Below are 21,297 nucleotides of genomic sequence, written 5' to 3' on the forward strand. Positions count from 1 at the left end.
AGCAATGTTATTATATAATGCTCAAGTTTTGGATAATAAGACCCCCCCACACACACAAAGGGATATACAACCAGTCATAAAGATATCCAGTTACTAAAGAGAAAGAAAAGATTAGACATACCCCAAGAGGCCGTGGATGGTGTCCAGAATAGTGGCAGTCTAGTTTTTCAGATTCTTCAGATACGTCCACTTCCCCTTCATCGCTAGATAATCGACTAGGCAAGTCTCCCGTCATGGAAGGCAAAGGCAGTTCCTGTGCATACCCACTGTGATTTGAAGAACTGGTACTATTTATGCTATTTGTAGAGGAGGATCTAAAAAAGAATGTTTAAGGCAAGTTGTATTATCAACAGACATATAAGGCTGCTTAAGTGCCTTCTCAACCTCAGAGGCTTACAGTGCAATCCTATACATGCTTATGCAAGAACAAGTCCCACTGAGTTGAGACTTAGTGAGTGACAGTCAAAGACTAAGGACCCTATGCAATAACCAGTCTGCATAGGAGATTCTCTTTTATACAAACCTGAGTTCTCTAGAACCCCCAATTCCTACTTCTCCTTTCCCTCAAATCCAAATATATTTCCCAATTCCTGTTCCAACTTTAAAAAAACCCTACATTCCAAACATTACATTTTGCAAATATATAGAATATAAACATACATACAAATGAATATAATTTGCACCATTCATTCATTCATTCATTCATTCATTCATTCATTCATTCATTCCAGACTTTAAGTTCTCTGGCAGCAGAGCTGATCCGCCCAGGCCTTGTTATCCAGCTTGATAAGAAGTCTTTGTAAAAACAAGCATCTAAGGGCCACTTCACATATTACGACTTATGAAAATACAGAATAATAGTTATAGATAGGATATAAAGTTGATTTTTGTTACCAGAACACACTTTCATCAGTAGATCAGAGTTCTTCCTGCTGCCCACCCCCTGCTAGTCCATTTGGCTACTTGAAATGCCCTTTTTCAGTCCCTCAAGAGTAGCATTTCAGGGAGCACAGAGGTGTGTTGCAGGAGAGCACAGGCAGAATAGTTCCATTTTGCTATGCCTTCTAGTAAGGAAGGGTTATGTCTGGATCCAAGAAGTCTCTTTGTAGCCATATTGATAGCTTATTGCCCTTGCTTGAAGTTTAACACCTGATCAAACAGAATACAAAAAGCCCTATCACTTCATACTCCGGAACCCTTTGCCTGGACAGGCTACTCACCTAGGAAATACTGAATTGGGAGGTCTAGATTTTGCAGGCGATGTTCCTTTGGGTTCTTGCCCAGAGTTTATTGGAGCTCCTGATAGCGAGTCTTGTGCTGGTACAGGTTGGTTCTGATGCATTTCCCTTACAGATTGTGGATGTTCCTTATCTTTCGCTACTTCTTTTTCCCGGGATCGAGCTTTGTGTTCTGCTAGAAGGACGTCAAACTGCTTCTTGCGGCCTGGAACTGCTCGCCGATGATTCAGTGAATGAGTCTTAAAATCATGAAGATATGTGTGTGTATAAAAGTCATTACTCATTTTCTGATTTTTAAAAATACTAATGTAAGAGAGTAACAGAACATCCACTTAAAACATTTCTTGCCATGACAACAGAAGACCGTCATTCTATAATTTATCTGATATTGGCTACTATGTCAGCCCTATAAACGTATTTATTTACATATTTACCCCATTTTTGCTCTTCTGAGGACCCATAGTGGCTTTCAGCATTCTCCCCTTCTCTATTTTATCCTTACTACAATCCTGGGAGGAAGAACAAAGTTTGTCCAGTGGCATCTTTAAGACCAACCAAGTATTATTCTGTGAGGAAGGACAGGCTAAAGAGCATGTGACCAGCTTGAGGTCACCCAGTGAGCTTCCATGGCAGAGGGGGGATTTGAACCCAGTCTCCCAGATGTCCAGTACTTTAGCCATCACACCACACTGGCTATCAGTATTGTCTAATGAAATGTAATAAGCATACTTGCCATGAAAACTATCTCTTTAGTAAAGTAGCATTCAGTATAATGGCACTGAAATGCATCCAATGAAGGAAACTCTGAATGATGAAAGCTCATACTAGAATAAATCTTTGTTAATCCTTAAGATGCCCCTGGACTTCCATTATGTCTACTTATTGTTTCTAAAGCACCATATATTCTACTATAATAGCATGGCCAGAACTTGTTCAATGCATCCTGCAATTTGAAAAGACTGATAAAATTGCAGTAATTGTTTTAAGGGGACAAATTTTCTCTGTTTACATGCTTCAACAAACTAAAATATTTCAGATACTTTATACCATTATTCTGGCAATTATGGTTCTTATAATGAATGTCAAACTTTCATATCAGGAGATTTTTTCAAGCAATGTCTCTCATTTTTATTGTTTTCATAATTCTGCAGAATGCATAAGAAGGAATTGTTCAGGAAGACATATTTAGAATAAGGGGGAAAGCTGTAATTAGTGTCTGAATAGTAGTTTTTACTGTTTTGTTCTTGGTTTGTAATACAATATTTTTTTGGTCTGTTGCATTTGTTGTTTGCATTATACTGTCTTACTATACATACAATACTTTTTTCAGTGCATTGTTCTCTAATTTTATAATCCCATTTTATTCATAGTACTTTAGATGTTTTATAGTGTTTTTATCATAGTGTTTAATTGTGCAATCCACTTGACTCAAGTGAAAAACACAGGCTATAAGTAAACAAATGTAATACTTATCATCTATGCAGTATACATTCAATTAAACTGCAACACAGATTATAAGCAAGTGCTGACAATGCTGACAATACTCCTCCTATTAAATTAACACTTAATGGGGTTTGTTCCCCTCCCTGCAAACAGCAAGGAGGTTTTGTTTTTTAAGCTAGTAGGGCAAGGCACATGGATTTTCCCAAAATGCTGGGCATCTCTACTCAATATTTTTTTCATAATTCATCTATATTTTATTTATGCTGCTCATGTCAATGTTCTGATCACTTCGTAGAAGTGTAATGATATCACTGTGCCCATTTTGTCCTTTTTAATCAGCTAAGGAGTAGCCCTAGGAAAACCATATTTCACTCAAGTAGTATGTTTAATTTACAATCATACCTGCTCAGGCACTCCTGCATGCCTCATCCTTTCTTCCCACTCTGAATGTGAATCTCTGGAGAGGATATGTTTAATATGGGATACTGTTCTTGTTACTGGAGCCTACTAACTACAAAGGCACCATCACATGACTGAAATTAGCTCTGAACTGCCAGCCAGCTTCAATGCCTTCCTCTCCCCAATCTGTAAATGGGGATACTACAACTGAACAATTCAGCAAGGATCAGAGTTAACACTCTTGTAAAAGCAATATATAAACTGTAAATATTGATATTCACACACTAAGAGCTCCCTGGAATCGAGAAACAGACAACGGAGTTTTCTTGTACGATGAGGATTGGTTCACTGTCCATTTGAATCAAGTGACAGCACAGGGAGCTAAAACATGAGGGTCAAGATTGAGGAGGCAATGGCAGGCATATTCTGCAGCCCTTTGGGGCCAGGGAAGCTGGACTCAGAAGTGTGTAGTCCCACTGGACCCAAACCACAGCTACTTGGAGCTGGAGACAGTAATCAGGAGTAGGTGCCTCCTAACTCCACTTGCGTCACTAGAGAAGCCAAGCTTTCACTGTTGGGAACAATGAAAACAGTAGAGCCAACACCCTTTAGCAATTCTTTGTTTAAGTGACAATGATTAGGGTAATTTATTTAAATTCTGCTTTAAGGAGGACAATGCTGTTAAGGGAATACCAATCCACTGTCAGCCTAATAACCAGATGGGGAGAGGTAGAATGCTTGCTATGAAGTCTGTCTCTGGCCCATCTTGTTATCACTTCACTTCAAATTTATGAATAGTAATGATTCAAAATGTTCCATTTGGTCTAATATGGGACAACTCACTACTAGGTTAATATAACAATCAGAAGAATGGCTACTGCAATACTGGTAAACAAAAACAAAAAATCAAAAATGGCTTAGCATCACCTATTTCAGAAAAAGACCAAAGCTACCTTGCAAGTGAGTGATCGCGTGCAGGGTTTCTTTGTCTCAGGATCCAGTACTCCACAGTGTTTATTTGGGTCGAACTCTCTTTCTGCATAAAATAAATGCGGTGAACACAGATCAATATGCTACAATCACAGGAATGAAAATGAAGATGCAGTAAGGTTGCAGATCAGAACAGAAACCTAAAAGGTTTTTATGTTCTTTTAGAAAGGTTATCATTTCTCTGCTTGTATCCTATCTCATAATGCACACATGGCTAAGGCAGAGTCCTCATGGCACCCACTGAGCTCTTCAGAAAGTGGGTGGGGCCATTGAAAGGCAGGGATTGTTATTGGCTTTCCGCCATCAAATGAGAGAGTTTTCAACTGCAGGTTTGAGGAAGACTGGTAAACAACTGGGCCTTCCTTCCTTAACCTCTTCAGAATTTCCAGCTTCCAGGAGGAGTGAGGTATTCTGTTTGGCTCTGCATTCTGAGGCAGTCACTTTTGAGTTTGGCTGCACCTCCCATGGAAGCCATTTTGACATGGTGCTCACTCTCTCCACTAAAAATTCTGCAGGGGTCCCCAGCCTTGAAAAGGTTGGGGGGCCCTGTGATAGGTGGAAGAGTCAAAAACTCAGCAGAACTACTGTCAGGTTATTATTATCTGTGGAACTAACAAAAGTTTCTTAAGGACATGCAACAAATTTGCCTCTGTAAGTGGCTCCATCAGAGCATTCCTGCAGAGCCCTTCGTAGTATCACAAGCATCCCTCATTGTCAAATCTAGTCTAAGGTAATGAGACAGATATCCATTTCTAATGTTGTTCACTCGGAATAAAATAACCTAGACTGTGTGTGGGTGTATAAGCTTATTTTTAGTTTATTTAGTTTATTTTTATACGGCTTGAGAATTTTGCATGCACAGATTAAACTAATATGACAGTCATCACTGTTCCCCAATAGAGGGTTATTTCTAGGTTGTCTGACTATAGGTTTGAAAGAGTTTAGAAGGGATCAGAGAAGCAAGGAGCTGTACCCCAGCATCACTCCTTCCCCCAACTAGAGGAATTTTGCCATGTAAAGAAGGGGGAAGCCCCTAAAATTTAGAACACAACCTTTACTGCTGTTTGTATTCTTTAAAAAAAAACAGTCCTTTAAAGAAATGGGACTGCCTAGCCTTCTCAATTAATAATTACTTTATAGAAAATATATTTAGGATGATCAACTCAGAGCCTAAGTACGTGTTACCCTATTTATAGGTCTCCCCCTTGGCTTGTCAAGCAGATGTGCACTGGTACATCCCAGTGAAACTCATGCTTCTTAGGTATGAGGAACCAATCTGTACAGAAACCATGGCACGTGGAGACAGAGGCCTAAAGACCCCCCCCCACACACACACACACACACACCTCCGGGAGCTAATACTTGCACCATTGGGGAAGCCAGCTTGTTTCAACAACCACTCTGAAGAGCCACTTCAGGAAACCATGGGGCAATAATCTACATGCGTCCACAGAAAGAGGATGGAGAACAAATCCAAGCATACACAAACAAATAAACTATCTAAAAAAAAGAAGCTTTCACTGTTTCAGAAAGCAATTGGAGCACTGAATGCCAAGCACCGCTCAGGTTACACAAAGACTTAGGCCAAACGGTTGCTTTTGACCGAAGTTAATAAAACTTTTGACCTAAGTTAATAAAACTCGATGGAATCCATTGGTTTGATTTCTCTTTGAGAAGGGTCACACCAGACATTTGTAAAAGAGAGTCAACAGAGAATCTGCCCAATACAACCTGTTCTGGAATATTGTGCTGCTGAAAAAAATCAACAGTTCTTTTCACAATAAGGAGTTTCCTGCTTAAACTTCAACAGTGCAGTCAGCAGATCACACCTTTTGTTATAAGCAGACTAATTTTGATTTGTTTGAACCAAAATTAAGATACATTTCGTTTTACATTGTCCAGAACAGATCTAGATGTTTCTATTCTTTTTAATGCCTAGTGCAAGGGGTGTCCAACATGGTGTCTGTGGGTACCATGGAGCCCACCATTTTTCTGATACCCACCAAGTGTTTTTAGTGGGTGGGGCCAGATGGGGCTTTTCCCCCAGTAAGGTTTCTGATTGACCATTAGAGACTGCCTTTGCATCTTTTAAAAGCGGCTGCCACCACAGCATAGGAATCATCACTGTGTGATTGAAAGTAAGCTGCAGCAGCCATATTGTCACTGGTTCTGCCTCTTATGGTAGTCATTTGTGGCAGCCATTTTTGTGACTGCACCCACCCTGCTGTGCTAGAAATCCAAAGGTGCCCACAAGCTTATAAGGTTGGGGACCCCTGGTTTAGTATTTTACAGTTATCCCATTTGGCCTTGACCAATTCAACATGGAAATGGTAATCAGAAACAATATTGATATCTTGGAAATAATGAATGCAGCTTGGAACCAATGGGCAAATACCTCCCCCTCCAAAGAACATAGTTCCAATACACTGAAATCAAAGTTCTTGGACAGAAAGAAGTTATTCAGCTGATAACCTTCCTTGATTCAAGTATTTGTGCACACACATGACCTGTGCAACCTGCAATATTCTTTCCGTTCTGAGAAGGAAAATGCTCTATCCATATACTATGTATGTTTTCCCCTCTTCCCGTTTTTTCAGCATTACTTTCTTTTCCCAGATAAGTTACTTGCTGTCCAACCCTAAATAAGGATTATACCCTTTCTGAGCCCATTGACATCAATGAATTTAGAAAAGTGCAACTCTTTTCAAGGCTGTGCTGTAAGTGCACTGTTCCTCTGGCTGTTAGGAGGACTGGTATTCACCCTATTTTCCAACCACTCTGCCTTGGCTCTTAAGCCACTCTGTTTTCTCTGCTCACTTGATTTCTTCTGTATACACATATACACATGAATTCTTCATCTCTCCTCCACTGGGTTCCTTGTCCTTTCAGTGTTTAATATACAAGCCTTTTTATTATTTTCAAATGTCTTTATCCCTTTCACTCTTTTATGTGACTTTCTTTCATTCCTCTCTTCCATCATATGTGCTCCGTTCCTCTATCATTAAGCTCTTTGTTAAATTTCATATTTCTACCCCCATCACTATTTCTTTCCTCCCGATGACCATATCACTGAAATGTTAGTCACAGCCAGCAACTCATTTTTCTTTCAAATTTGTTACAGCACAGGCATGATGGGTCACATGCTGGCCAATGAGACATTTAATGGGGCACTTACCTTGCAGCGAGAGACAGGAGACAGGCATTTTTCAGTTGTGCAAACGAGCTGTGCTACATACATTAAAGTCTCATTTCACTAATTCAAATTTTAGATCATTCTTTTAAAACTATCAGGTAGACTTGATAGATGTTATTATACAACTAAATGGGGTGGATCTTAACTAGGGCAAGCAGGGCTGCAACAGACGAAAGTATACTTTCCCCATCATCCCTCTCCCAATAATGCACCTGGGGAGGGTTAGCAGAGCCTAAGAAACAGCATGGGAGAGGATGAAGTGTGTGTGGAGGGATCTGCAATGTGTGTGAGCAGGATTGCCAAAAATTGCCTTCCTTCTATTCTGCGTAAAAAGGAGAACAAAGCTGAAACCTTAGGATTTAAAGAAGCCTACTTCTTGGAGAAGAATGTGTGGTCAAGTCACAACTCATAACAACCCTATTCATAGATCATCTCTTCAATACACACCCTAATGTGTTAAGGGGATATGAATGTCTCAGTGAAGCTGAGAGCAATACTGTCCTTAATTTAGAGTCTATTAAGAGTCTAAACTCCTAGCAGAGTCACTCAAGGCAGAATGGTCAAAAAGTCACCAGAACAAGATACAACAATCCCATTCAGGAATCAATGATCACATGAGCAGAAGATCGAGCGTTTAAAGGTGAGGGGGCCAAGGAATTCTTGAAGGATAGATACTGGGCAACAACAGTAGTGGAATATGACACTGGTGGAGGATTTATCATAGACAATTGCAGTGACACTTCAGCTAATGCTGGTTAGTGATTCGTAGAAGCAGGCAACGGTAAAGCACTCATGAGCTCTTGAAAATTCTATGATGAGACATAGTTCTTGTCCTCTCTGCCAAATTAAGGAGAATAAGACCACAAATTTGAAATCTTTGTTAAGCTTATATAACTTGGACATCTTGTATGGAATGGATATAGAGTGGGGGAGGGAATCAGTCACTAAAACATATGGCAGCATTCTGAACTGCTCAGCAACAGAATACTACTAAATGAAGAACGAGAGGATCTCAATTCAGAGTCATGCTGCAACAGCTGCTTACCTGAAAGTCTCTTGTAAGGCTTGTTACTGTTTTTAGTGCTGTTCTGGTGCTTCTTATCTGCTGATGGAGCTAGGCCTCCTTTGCCGTTCAGAATTTTTTCTGGTGATGGTGGCACTGATTTAGATGTTAAAGCAGATTTAACCAAGGCTGGAGAAGGTATGGCAGATGATGAAGCTGAGGAGGTGGTGATGGTGGTAGTGGTTGTAGAGTTCATTTTAACATTGGCACCATCTGCCTTCACTAGGTTAGGGATTTTCTCTAGACTGACTATAGGAACAGGAACACTGAAACACCAAAGGAAAAAAATGATCTTCAAGATGTATTTTCTGCATCTTTTTCCTTACTGCATACAGTCACTTGAACTTCTACATTTGATATATCAATTTACATACACTACACCTGGAATCAACCTATAGGTTCACTAGTCTGTGTATTCAAACTTTAAAGTATTTTAATAAAATCTGAAAACCGATTTTATATTGTCACCATCTCACAAAATAGATTTTGAGACCATACTTTTTTACAAATTCATATTTCTTCTGAGTGATTTATTTACATTACGTATTCTTGGAATAAGATAGATTTATTGTGATTCTACCCCACAATTAGCATCAGTGGCCTGGATACTGCAGGAGTCTGCCAATGATATTAAAGATAATATCAACATATTTTACCCCAATTAAATAGTTTTGTAGAGATAAGAGTCTTTTAACAACATCTCTTTAATCATACCATAACAATGAATATATTTGAATATATTTGGCAGATAAGTATATAGCTCAACGTCCTGTAACTGTAAATCATAATATTCTAATAAGCTTTTTAAAACAATATGAACATGTCTTACCTCTACCACTTAAGACATTCATTACCTAGACAAATCAACAGCTTTCCTGCTCAGATTAATTCCCATCTCTGGGGTAATTTCCGTACATCAGTAAAAATAGCGTTACGCCAGCTGAACTAAATCATAATACACCTCCCAGCCACTCCACATCTTTTTGCTGTTTCACTTTTGTCTGCCACCTTTTTGCACTTCTCACCCTCCACATCTGCTGGAAATGGCAGAAGAGAGCACGCGCTTTATACGTGACTCGCTTCCGCCTGTTAATCAATCCAGGCAACCAATCCCCTTTCTCCATGTTTTAAAGGTCCCACGATGCCCTATAATTAAAAAAAATCATACTTCTCTGTTGAAATGCCTATGCATGGAATCATAGATGCATAGTGCTTTTTGAATGCCACCCCCTGTGGAATCACAAGTCTTTTGATACTTTTAAAAATTAATCTCGTTCCTGATTTGGGGAGGAGGGGCTTTAGAGAGGCATACTTTGTGCTACAACTTTGAGAAAAAATTATTTTATTTCTGGCATCGTCTGCACGCTTGTCCGCCTATTCATTGCTCCAGGATATTAGCCATTTTAAAGAAGAAATTCCCGTCCTCAGGAACAAGGGAGAGGGAGGCGGGTATGAGGGCAGGACGAGGCAGGCGCCTTTAGCACATTTGAGCTTCCATACCTTCCCTCTGCTGGTTGACTGCTGATTGCTCTCCCGTAGCTCGTGCTAAATAGGCTGGGGAATCCACTTTATGCAATTCCCCAACATGTGCTTTAAAATAGAGGATATAGCCAGCCAGTTACTGCCAAGACGCTAGATGTTGGCAACGTCATTTCGAGGAGCCAGAATATAACAACTACATTATGTAAGCATTTCACTACATTTAATGGATGCAGAAATGCCCTGGATATCACCCAGCTTGGATGTGATATTCCCCTGCCCGTGAACATTCTGAATGTGGTACTGGGGACAGAATTCACCACCTCAAGACCATTAGCCCCTTAGGTCAGCCTGCCTTTTCTTGCTCAGAAAATCCTACTGTATGCTGATCTATAAACAAACCCCGTGATTAGCTAAACACAGGCTTGTTGCCACTGCAGAAGGACCTGAAAGGGGAGGGCAGTGGGAGGTGAAGATTCAGATGGTATGTAAATAAAAACTAAGGGCGCCTGGAAGGTTTTCCTGTTTGCCGGGAACAGGATATTCCCTGCATGTGACCACTGAAGCATACTATCCTGACTAAGTAAACATGCACATAAGTCCAAGCACTCAGCTCTATATAGTGTTTGTTTTTAAATATTCACCATGCATACATAGCCTCTACCCACAGCCTTCATTTTGAAATGCTTTTGTGTCCCACTATGCTAATGTGGTTTGTTATGGTTATTACTTGTATCCAGACTAATTCCTAGATAGTCAAATTCAAGAAGGAATCTTCACACAAAGCACTATATAAAAGTATTTGGAGACAGGCTCTTGTTTTCTATTAGCATTGTGGATGTTGGAGAGAAAGGACCTGTCCATATACCTGTACGTCAGAGGCTTTACATGGCATTTCCTTTCTTTAGAAAATCAGGCAGGAGGTTACAGGGGACAGCTGTGGCACCCAAGGTGCAGTGCAGAATTTCCAAAGGTATCTACCATGAGTTCATTATGATGTCCTGTCAAAACAATTCTGTCTGAAAAGGCTTTCTGCTCCAATAGCCTAAAGACTGTCCAGCATGTTTTAATTATTTTGCTGACATTTGAATAATCATTTTCTGAATGCATTATATATGCACGCATGCACATTCATGTATGTGGTCTTCCTTGTAAACAGCACAGTAGAAATGTGGGATATAAATACTTTAAATAACTGTGAATAAATTCACTGTACACGTTAGCCTTTTCCAGAGGGGCACCGATATTCACTAGCTACACCAAAAACAAACTGTAGACAATGAAAGTATTTACATTCACAATAAAGATGAGGGAAGAGTATCATGGGTGAAAATGGTCAGGGCAGAAACTCTTCACTTGTCTAAAATATTTCCATACTTTAACTATAAGCTTAACTAATCTTGAATCTTGAAATAATATATAAGTCTTGCAAGTACTTTGTAAATCTTGATAATGAACCCCAAATTCATAGGACACATCATCAGTGCAATCCTATCCAGAGTTATTCCAGTCTGAGATTATTAAAATTACTGGCTTAAACTGGAGTAACTCTGCATATGATTGCTCTGCTTATGAACGGTTGGCATAAAGCCATACTGGTACACCTGAATTTTTTTTAACAGCCATGCAGATTAGTTTTATCATAAATTCAGCCATTACACATTACTGCCTCAAGCACCATATATTTACCAGTTCTTATCTTCCATGTTTTTTTGTTCTCACTAATTCAACTGCATTTAGGCATTATTAAGCAATCCCATGTCTACTGTGAGAAGGTGGTCACAAGTTGATGATTTTGAGGCATCATATCTTGGTTGCACCACGCATCTAACACATTCTGCTTTAACAGTTCTCATATACAAGTCGGTACCAAGTCACACCAATTACCCATCGGAAATCTTCCATGACTGCAACACTGTGTGTTTACCAGTATTTTAATATCCTTACAGTTGGAAAAGTAACAGTTACTCCCTCTGTCACATGGCAAGAAGGAATATTCATCATGTTCCAAACTGTAGAGTTTCAAGGACCCCACAAGAGAACTTGTCGGACTGCTTTCAGAAGCTTATGCATTAGCCAGACCCATAATCCGCAGTACACTTAGCAGAACAGTCACACCACTGTGAAGTATGTTTCTACTTTTCCTCGCCAGGCACTAATTATGCCCATGTTATTTCCAATGCTGACTATTCAAAAGCAAAGACCCTGTTTACTTATATTTCACTTGTAAAGTGAGTATTTAGGAGGCTTGGCCTGCATAAACTGGTATGCACTATGAAAACAGTATGACTTTCAAGAAGACTACCTCCTCCATTCAGAGGAGGGGGTGAAATCTCAAAAACCTAACTCCAGCCCCATCTGATCCAATGACTCTTCTTTCAACCATTGCCATGAACATGAGAACACAATCAGATGAAACAAACCAGACAAGCACTCTTTAAATACCCTGTTTTATAACCACTGCCATTGTTGTTGTTATTAGTTGCGAAGCCGTGTCCGACCCATTGCGACCCCATGGATAATAATCCTCCAGGCCTTCCTGTCCTCTACCACTCCCCGGAGTCCATTTAAGTTTGCACCGACTACTTCAGTGACTCCATCCAGTGACCTCATTCTCTGTTGTCCCCTTCTTCTTTTGCCCTCAATCCCTCCCAGCATTAGGCTCTTCTCCAGGGAGTCCTTACTTCTCATGAGGTGGCCAAAATATTTGAGTTTCATCTTCAGGATCTGGCCTTCTAAGGAGCAGTCAGGGCTGATCTCCTCTAGGACTGACCGGTTTGTTTGCCTTGCAGTCCAAGGGACTCGCAAGAGTCTTCTCCAGCACCAGAGTTCAAAAGCCTCAATTCTTTGATGCTCAGCCTTCCTTATGGTCCAACTTTCACAGCCATACATTGCAACTGGGAAGACCATAGCCTTGACTAGACGCACTTTTGTTGGCAGGGTAATGTCTTTGCTTTTTAGGATGCTGTCTAGATTTGCCATAACTTTCCTCCCCAGATGCAAGCATCTTTTAATTTCTTTGCTGCAGTCCCCATCTGCAGTGAACTTGGAGCCCAGGAATATAAAATCTGCCACTACCTTCATTTCTTCCCCATCTATTTGCCAGGAATTGAGAGGGCCGGATGCCATGATCTTCGTTTTCTTGATGTTGAGTTTCAAGCCAACTTTTGCTCTCCTCCTTCACCCACATCAAGAGGCTCTTTAGTTCCTCTTTGCTTTCTGTCATTAACCACTGCCATATATTTGGCCAACTGTATAGTCACTTGGTTTTCTACATTTGTTAGTAACCAAGAAATTTTCTCTTCTGCAGAGAATAATTTAATAACTTCCCATTAAAACTGCAGGTGACAATGCATTCAAACAGGTAAACATGAATGCCTTTCTATACTTTGGTATTCTCAACACAACAAAATATATTGCCATTTTAACTGGAAAGTAAATGTAAAAGTAGAACACATTCTCCAGGCTCTAGAGGTCAAGCTTCTGTAATCTATATCCTTAAAATGGCATTTTATCAAATTACTCAGTTCTTGTCTTCCCAGGGCAACAATAATTTCATTCGTTATATTTAGGTGTAACAATTTACTCTCCACCATCCTATCCCAATTGGATTTAAAAGGCTAACTTCTAACTAAACTCAAAAAGCCTGTTTCACTATTAATGTCAGAATCCTGCAGCTTCTGCCATGATTGATGTTTAGCTCACCCATCTTAGCAGACATGTAACCATTTCTCATGTAACCTTTTCCCCAGCTTTTGCTAGCATCTAGAAGTTAGGCGCTGTTGCAGCTGCAAGGTCATTCAGTGGATAGTTTTATCAACATTCCTTACTGGCTGGTTTCCTGGACTCTTCACCTGGTAGTTACATGTTATATGTCTTAGCTTGATACCTTTGTTACCAATTGCTATGGGGGGGGGTCATGGGGTCTTACAATATACTACTTGGCCTGGCAAAGCCAGAACTGTCTTTGAGTTTCAGTGTGATACAGCTTGAATAAAGAATCTATCTTTTAAAGTGGATTTCTTGTTTACAAGTTTGGGATCCTGACAATTATATTTAAAATTATGATTTTAAAATTTAAATGTTCTCTGTCATGTTTTAGCCTGCAAAGACATTTCTCCTAGTTCTATAGCAACATGTTATGGGGCTCCCAAAATGCTGTGTAAAAATATTAGTACAGAGCGGTCAATATTTTCTGCTACCAGCAACTGACCATTTGAACTTCATTTCATGCTAAAAAGAAGAACCAGGCCTTTGGAATAACCAGGACCTTGTTGGAACTGTAATCTCAGAAGGAATTTAAGTGTCTCCATATTCTCACTACCGATCTTGTAAGCAATGCCGTATCATCGACATAAAAGAACAGAGAGTTGGTTCTTATATGCTGCTTTTCTCTATCCAAAGGAGTCTCAAAGTGCCTTTCCTCTCCCCACAACAGACACCCTGTGAGGTAGGTGAGGCTGAGAGAGCCCTGATATCACTGCTCAGTCAGAACAGCTTTATCAGTGCTGTGCTGAGCCCAGGGTCACCCAGCTGGTTGCATGTGGGGGAGTGCAGAATCAAACCCGGCTCACCAGATTAGAAGTCTGCATTCCTAACCACTACAGCAAGCTGGCTCTTGTGCTGGCAACTTATGGGAGGCTAAGTATGGTAAGTGGTAGTCACTGCAGGACACAGTTGATCATGAGCTTCTAAGCTCATCACCTAGCCGACACCGATATACAGGGAATGGCCCTTAAATGGCTGATTTCCTTCCAACGGGATCACGGACAGAGGATAGCAATAGGAGAAAGAGTATCTAACCGTTACCAACTCACATGTGAAGTCCCACAAGGAGCTATCCTCTCTCCTATCCTCTGTGCAAAACAGAAATACAATTTGCTCTTTTCCTGCCTTCCACAGAAATCAATTCAGAGCAACAGTACAAACAGGCACCAACACAGATTCACATTTAATTAACTCCCACAACTTCTAAATCAGACTATGTGGGATCTTACACCTTAATGCTGAAATCTAAAAAAAACCCTTATTATTATTATTTAGATTTTTATTCCTTGCCACTCCTAAAGCCGGCTTGTGGCAGGTTACAGTCCATTCATAAAACCCGCAATAAAACCCCATTAAAAGTATCAAAAAGCAGGACATAAAATTAGAACATATGAATAAGAAACATGGAGGTATAAATGAACTACCCATCCCCCCCTTAATAATACCCAATAGAGGAAGTGGTAAGAGGGAGCAATAACCCAACGCCAATAGATTACCCTAGCATTCTGCTGCATTAGTGCCAAGGGGAGGGAGGGCAATCAGATCTTCCACTCGGACCTCAGCCTCAAACATAAACCTGGAAGAAGAGCTCTGTCTTGCAGGCCCTGCAGAATGCAGAAAGCTCCTGGAAGAATGGCATAGATTCTTCCTCTAAGCTAGAAGACACTCCTCTAAGGAGCTTTCCTCCAACAAAGCTTAAATTGGAAGAAGGCATCTCAGGCTGGCTGGCAGCTCCATACTTTGCTTGCTGGAATGGAAGGACACAAGTTGATTTTAACATCCACTTCACAAAAAGCAATATGGCTTCAAGCACACCAATCACCAGGAGCTGATGAAACCACAAAATTCAAGACAATGTTTAAAGGACTTCAATGTATTTAAAGTAAGGCCACACTATTCTAGTTACATACTGATCACCACAGTCTTGAAGGAGATATCATTTTGTGGCCATTTCCTATTAAAGATAACGTATTTTTGGAAATGTATTTCCCCTGCATTTCAGCCTGAGAAGCGATCCATTATTTACATATAAAAAATAGCTACATGAGAAATACTAAATGAATCAATCAAGTGCCAAATTAGCAACTTACCAAGGCTTATCCCTCGATATCTTTGAAGAAAAGACCATGTGCTGTTTGCTATTGGAGGTAAGTAGATTGTCTTTGGGCGTTTTGAATGGCTTTGAGTTGTTGCTGACAAGGTTATGGCCGCTGATACATGATTTCGGTTTCATCTGTAATATTGATGCCCGGGAATTGCAGGGTGGAGATGCTGGAGACAAGGAGGATTTACACATTGAACCGTGTCGTCGTTCTATAACAGGGGAGAAAAGGTACCAAAAAAAAAAAAGACACTAAATAAACAAAATAAAGACACCTAGGTAAGAGGATGAAAAAAACATAAAGAAAGCCCAGCAATACAGGAAACAGACTCAAAACCACTCTGGTTTTGCTGTAAATATAATACAGAAGTCAAAAGATACTTAGAATACAGTGCAGAAAAGTCAGCAAGCATGAGGGCCCCTTTGGAGCATCACCACACTGTGGCAGGGCGTGCCTGGAGAAGTAATGCTAACTCAGCTCGCATAGGAACCCAGTCCTGGGGGATATCGGTGGAACTTTGTGGTGCTCCCATCAGGACCCTGAACCTGCTGGCCCGCAGAACCAGGCTGTCAGGTATGTTTGGCCAAGTATGGATTGCCCGAAGAATCCTCCATATTTTCCAGATTTCTTTCTTGGCATTCAACTCAGTTGACGGAGTACCACAGGTATTGTTTTTTTCCTAACACACAAATACTTGGGATAGAAGCTAATTTTCTTTGACCAAACTATAACTGGTCTTTATCAGGTCTCATATGAAGAACTGGATTCAACAATCCTAATATTAGTGGACTACAACAGGTAAGTTTAATGCCACATAAAGATGGAACAGCTGAATCACGCAAGAACAACAAGAAGCTTTCCAGTGCTACAGAAATGGCCACTGGCTGCTACAGCCTATGAAGAAGAAGAGTTCGTTCTTATATGCCGCTTTTCCCTATCCGAAGGAGGCTCAAAGCGTCTTACAGTCGCCTTCCCATTCCTCTCCCCACAACAGACACCCTGTGGGGTGGGTGAGGCTGAGAGAGCCCTGATATCACTGCTCGGTCAGAACAGTTTTATCAGTGCCATGGCGAGCCCACGGTCACCCAGCTGGTTGCATGTGGGGGAGCGCAGAATCGAACTAGAAGTCTGCACTCCTAACCACTACACCAAACTGGCTCTCACCAAACACTACTCCAAACTGGCTATACCAAACTGGCTATGACAACGTACAGCCCATCATATGATGAAGGTTTCTCCCTATGCACAGAAATCAAGATGCTGCCTCACACATACACAAGCCAACTTTAAGAGGGTATGACTTGAGCTCAAGTACAATTGCTGATTCTGAAATTCATGCTCCCATTTCCTCTCACTAGTAATCATTCAACCAAATGGACTACAATCCTGAAAATGCACTGAATCTCTATTTCAGCCTTCTTATTTGTTTAAGATTCAATCTAAGTACTTTGGTTTAAAAATTCTCACTGAGGATGCCAATTACCACATATGACCCAAGTCACACCACTGGCCCAAATACCTCTTAGTATTGTCCACTCTGGCTGGCAGCAATGCTCCAGACTCTGAGAAAGAGGGGGGGGGGAGAGAGAGAGAGAGAGAGAGAGGCACTTCCTAACCCATGGCAGCCCCAGAGCCTTTAAAGCACAGATGTTGGGGACTGAACATGGGACCATCTACATTATCATACTCTTAGCACTGAGTCCCAGCCCCCCCTTCCCTTCTTCATACGTGGTCAACGCCTGAGTGCAGAAGTCAACCAAGACAATACAAGTCACACAGAGCCCCAAAGGCTGATATTCATACTATACATATTGGTATATAAGTATATAATTCAAACACTTGAAACTCAAATATTTTGGCCACCTCATGAGAAGGAAGGACTCCCTGGAGAAGAGCCTAATGCTGGGAGCGATTGAGGGCAAAAGAAGAAGGGGACGATAGAGAATGAGGTGGCTGGATGGAGTCACTGAAGCAGTCAGTGAGATCTTAAATGGACTCTGGGGAATCATTGTCCATGGGGTCACGATGGGTTGGACATGACTTGGCAACTAACAACAACATATTTGTCATCCTGCAGTCAGAGGAAAACAAATTATGATAATTTCAGATGCTTACAAAGTCAATGCTCTAATAATGACTGGATGATTTCAATCAATACATATAACTCACAAAAAATAAAAGTAATTTGACCTTTTTTAAAAGTCCTTTTTAATTGTGCAGCAAAATTACAGTGTGTCTCTCCAAAGTCAATTTCTACCCAGTCACTTTAAAGAGATTAAGGGCAAAGGTGCTGTCAAGTGCCATGTTCAAGGTCCACCAGCTTAACCATGCATTCTCCCTAGTTCCTGAGCACAGACCTATCAAATGTTGAAACTGATCTCATCCTCTGTGATAAAATGTGCTGTATCCTCTCATGCAGGAGAGCAACAGTTCCCATTCCCAGATATAAAATAAGTTTGCATTCACTCTAATTAAAACTGTGGAAACTAGCATCATAGCAACGTGCAAAATCAGTAATGCCAAGTTTTTAGAGAGCTGTAGGAAAGATCAATATTAACATGAACTGTCAGTTCTAGAATGCTTCAAAGGCAAGAGAAAGATCACTAAATGAACTAAGCTAAAGAGGAAGGAGCAAAGAAAACTAACTTTAGAAATCTAAGACTGTCAATCTGAACAAATACTTGGAAAACCATAATTCTGGATAGTTTTCAGACATATTCAATGCTATTATTCTGAGCATATAAACTTCTATTTAAACATGTAATGTGTTTGTCATTCCTCTATTTGAACTGCCTCATATTGTACTATCTAGGCTGTCAGTTTAAAATCACCTTTGCAAGCTCTATTCTCCCTGCTCCCATCTTCATATAAAGAAGAGTTGGTTTTCATACCCTGCATTTCACTGCCCAAAGAAGTCTCAAAGCAGTTTACAATCGCCTTTCCCTTCCTCTCCCGAGAGAGCTTCTGAAAGGACTCTATGGATATTGTTTTAAGCAGCTGAAAGTTGTTTTATGATATTTTTATTAATGGCTGGTGTTAACAATACTACTGTATTTCAACTATGTGCAGAATGATACCAGCTAAATATTAGGGGGGGGGGGGAATTTACAGTCAAGAGTAGCTCAGCAGTGGAACTGGCTGCTTAAGGAGGTGATGATCTCCCCCTCACTGACAGTCTTCAAGCAGCGGCTGGACAGATACTTATCCTGGATGCTTCAGGCTGATCCTACATTGAGCAGGGGGTTGAACTAGATGGCCTGTATGGCCCCTTCCAACTCTATGATGCTATTCTATATTTTTCACTTTTTCTCCCTTTCGTGCACCTGCTGAAGCAGGACTCTGGAGTGGTGGTGTAATTTTCTAAACAATAACATTGAAATGCCACATGAAGTATAATGGCTTTCTCACAATGAAGTCTGAACGCTTCAAGCTACTAAAGTTATGCTATGAGTGTCTGAGATGAAACAAAAAGGTGGAAATTGTTACCGCTCTTTTATGTTCTTCATAGCTTTAAAGGTAAAGGTATCCCCTGTGCAAGCACCAAGTCATGTCTGACCCTTGGGGTGATGCCCTCTAGCATTTTCATGGCAGACTCAATACGGGGAGTTTGCCAGTGCCTTCCCCAGTCATGACCGTTTACCCCCCAGCAGCAAGCTGGGTACTCATTTTACCGACCTCGGAAGGATGGAAGGCTGAGTCAACCTTGAGCCGGCTGCTGGGATTGAACTCCCAGCCTCATGGGCAAAGCTTTCAGACGGCTGCCTTACGACTCTGCGCCACAATAGCTTTAGGCACCTGTTAACACTTGCCCATATAAACAGAGCCAGTGTCTAGAGGGAGTGGAGGGATTAGTTAATGTTCAGTGGCATCATCACACAGTCAGATCTGATCGGCTACATGTTGCAGTGATGTCAACATACTCACGATATGATCCCTTAATGGCTGGGGACTGGCACTGAAACACCACACTTATTTTTAAAAAGCTGTACAACAGAAGCATACAGAGAGAACAAAAAGGCATAAAACGTGTGTGAAGAACAAAAAGTACTTTGAATGGGGATGTTTCTGAAAGATTATTTGTAAACCCATTCTCCCCTTGTGAAAATGTCTATAAAAATAAAGCAGATAAAAATACTAGTTAAAAAGGGACAAATAATATATTGAAAAACTGAAAGTTAACATCAATCAAGTAGAAGGGAAAACCAAAGCAATGATCAGCCCACATTCCATGAAATATAGTAAATATATCTTATTTAAGCAGCATTTTATTCACTAATAATTGTCCTACTTAGATTACCAATTTTCTCTAAAGCAAGCTGATTCCATTCATTCAGTCAAAACTGAAAAATGCTTGAAATGCTTGAAATCAAGATGAAAACAGAGTTTGACAACAAGGGCTCAGATCAATGCAGAAGTTTGTTAGGAGTAGTATAACATATGACCATAAATGCATTACATACTAAAGCCACAATATCAGAATGCCACAGATTTATTTACTTCTAACTCACAGAACTCTCTTTAAGTGTACAAACAACTAATTCCATGCTCTCTAAATTCCGATATAGTTTAATCGTGCTAATATTCCTCTGCAACTCAGCAGCTTCACAGATCTTAGTAAACAATGACTCACGCTTTACGCACAGAACATTTCAAAACTAATGTCCATACCAAGCGTAAAAAACACTCTTATATGGGAACCAAAGAATAGGAGTCACTGAGATTAATGTATAAGGCATTTTTTCACAAGGAATGACAGTCAACACTTTGTTGAGCACTTTCGCTTTCTCCAGGAAAACATTCTAAGTGTTGCCTTCGCATGCTTTGTACTTTATAAATTAGTTTCTAAAAGAATTGAAGAGATCAACAAAGCTTGCCATTAAAGTACAGCAGATTCCAAGGGTGATAGAAAATATCTCAAAGAAACTTGTATAACCTGAGAGAGCTGGACACACCAAAGAATCGAGCTTGCTTGAAATAGCTCCTGGACGCTCATCAAACTGGATCCACCCCAATCGTATTTGCATTGTTGCAAAGGAAACTACACGGAAGCTTTTCTCTGTTTCTTCGTACAAACTGATAAAGGAAGTGAACAGCCAGCTTGAAGAAAAGTGCTGATGTTTCTGATAAAAAACAGCTTAAGAAACTTGCTAGCTCCAGTGACATCACTGGAAAACTATGAGATGTTGAAATAACGACCATGTTGCACTTTCATGTATTTGCAACACAAGAAGAGCCTTGCCCTCCAAATAGAAAAGGCAGAAATTCTACTTTGCCAAAAAGGAAATCAGGAAGAAGCTGTACAAAACATCTTGATAGATATGTGAGCTGAAAGAATTTATATAGAGGTTCAACCTGCCAAATTAACCCAATTCTGAAAACTGTAGGTCACTTGCAGGGCTGAAATATGAAACAGTATTCTGCAACTGTTGGTGAGGAGGCAGACAACTGATCCAGCAAACAGCAGATTGGTGCTTACATCCACTGTTTTGACTACGGTTACTCTTTACACACACACTGCACAGATTTTACTCTGCCCATTGAACAGTCAGATATTAGCAAGAATGAACCAGCATTTAATGTACAACTATTATGTTTTCTTTAAAGAAGTGCATGAAGGCTATA

General features: G+C 40.4%; 1 protein-coding gene across 5 annotated transcripts in view; it reads right to left on the reverse strand.

Annotated features, from left to right (window-relative positions):
* Positions 1–21,297, reverse strand: part of ATXN7L1 (ataxin 7 like 1) — an 81,893-nt gene that overhangs the window by 15,552 nt on the left and 45,044 nt on the right. For 4 of the 5 annotated variants that reach the window (XM_077338143.1, XM_077338144.1, XM_077338146.1 and 1 more), the window contains 5 exons: positions 15,664–15,886; positions 8,309–8,592; positions 4,034–4,116; positions 1,221–1,477; positions 122–314 (listed from right to left, as the gene is read on the reverse strand). In XM_077338143.1, coding sequence (XP_077194258.1) covers positions 122–314; positions 1,221–1,477; positions 4,034–4,116; positions 8,309–8,592; positions 15,664–15,886 — 1,040 coding nt within the window. Of the gene's footprint in view, positions 1–121; positions 315–1,220; positions 1,478–4,033; positions 4,117–8,308; positions 8,593–15,663; positions 15,887–20,608; positions 20,774–21,297 lie in introns of those variants that run through there. The other variant, XM_077338145.1, reaches the window with a different exon arrangement.

This window comes from Paroedura picta, chromosome 5 (assembly GCF_049243985.1).
Source record: "Paroedura picta isolate Pp20150507F chromosome 5, Ppicta_v3.0, whole genome shotgun sequence".
Taxonomy (NCBI): Eukaryota; Metazoa; Chordata; class Lepidosauria; order Squamata; family Gekkonidae; genus Paroedura; species Paroedura picta.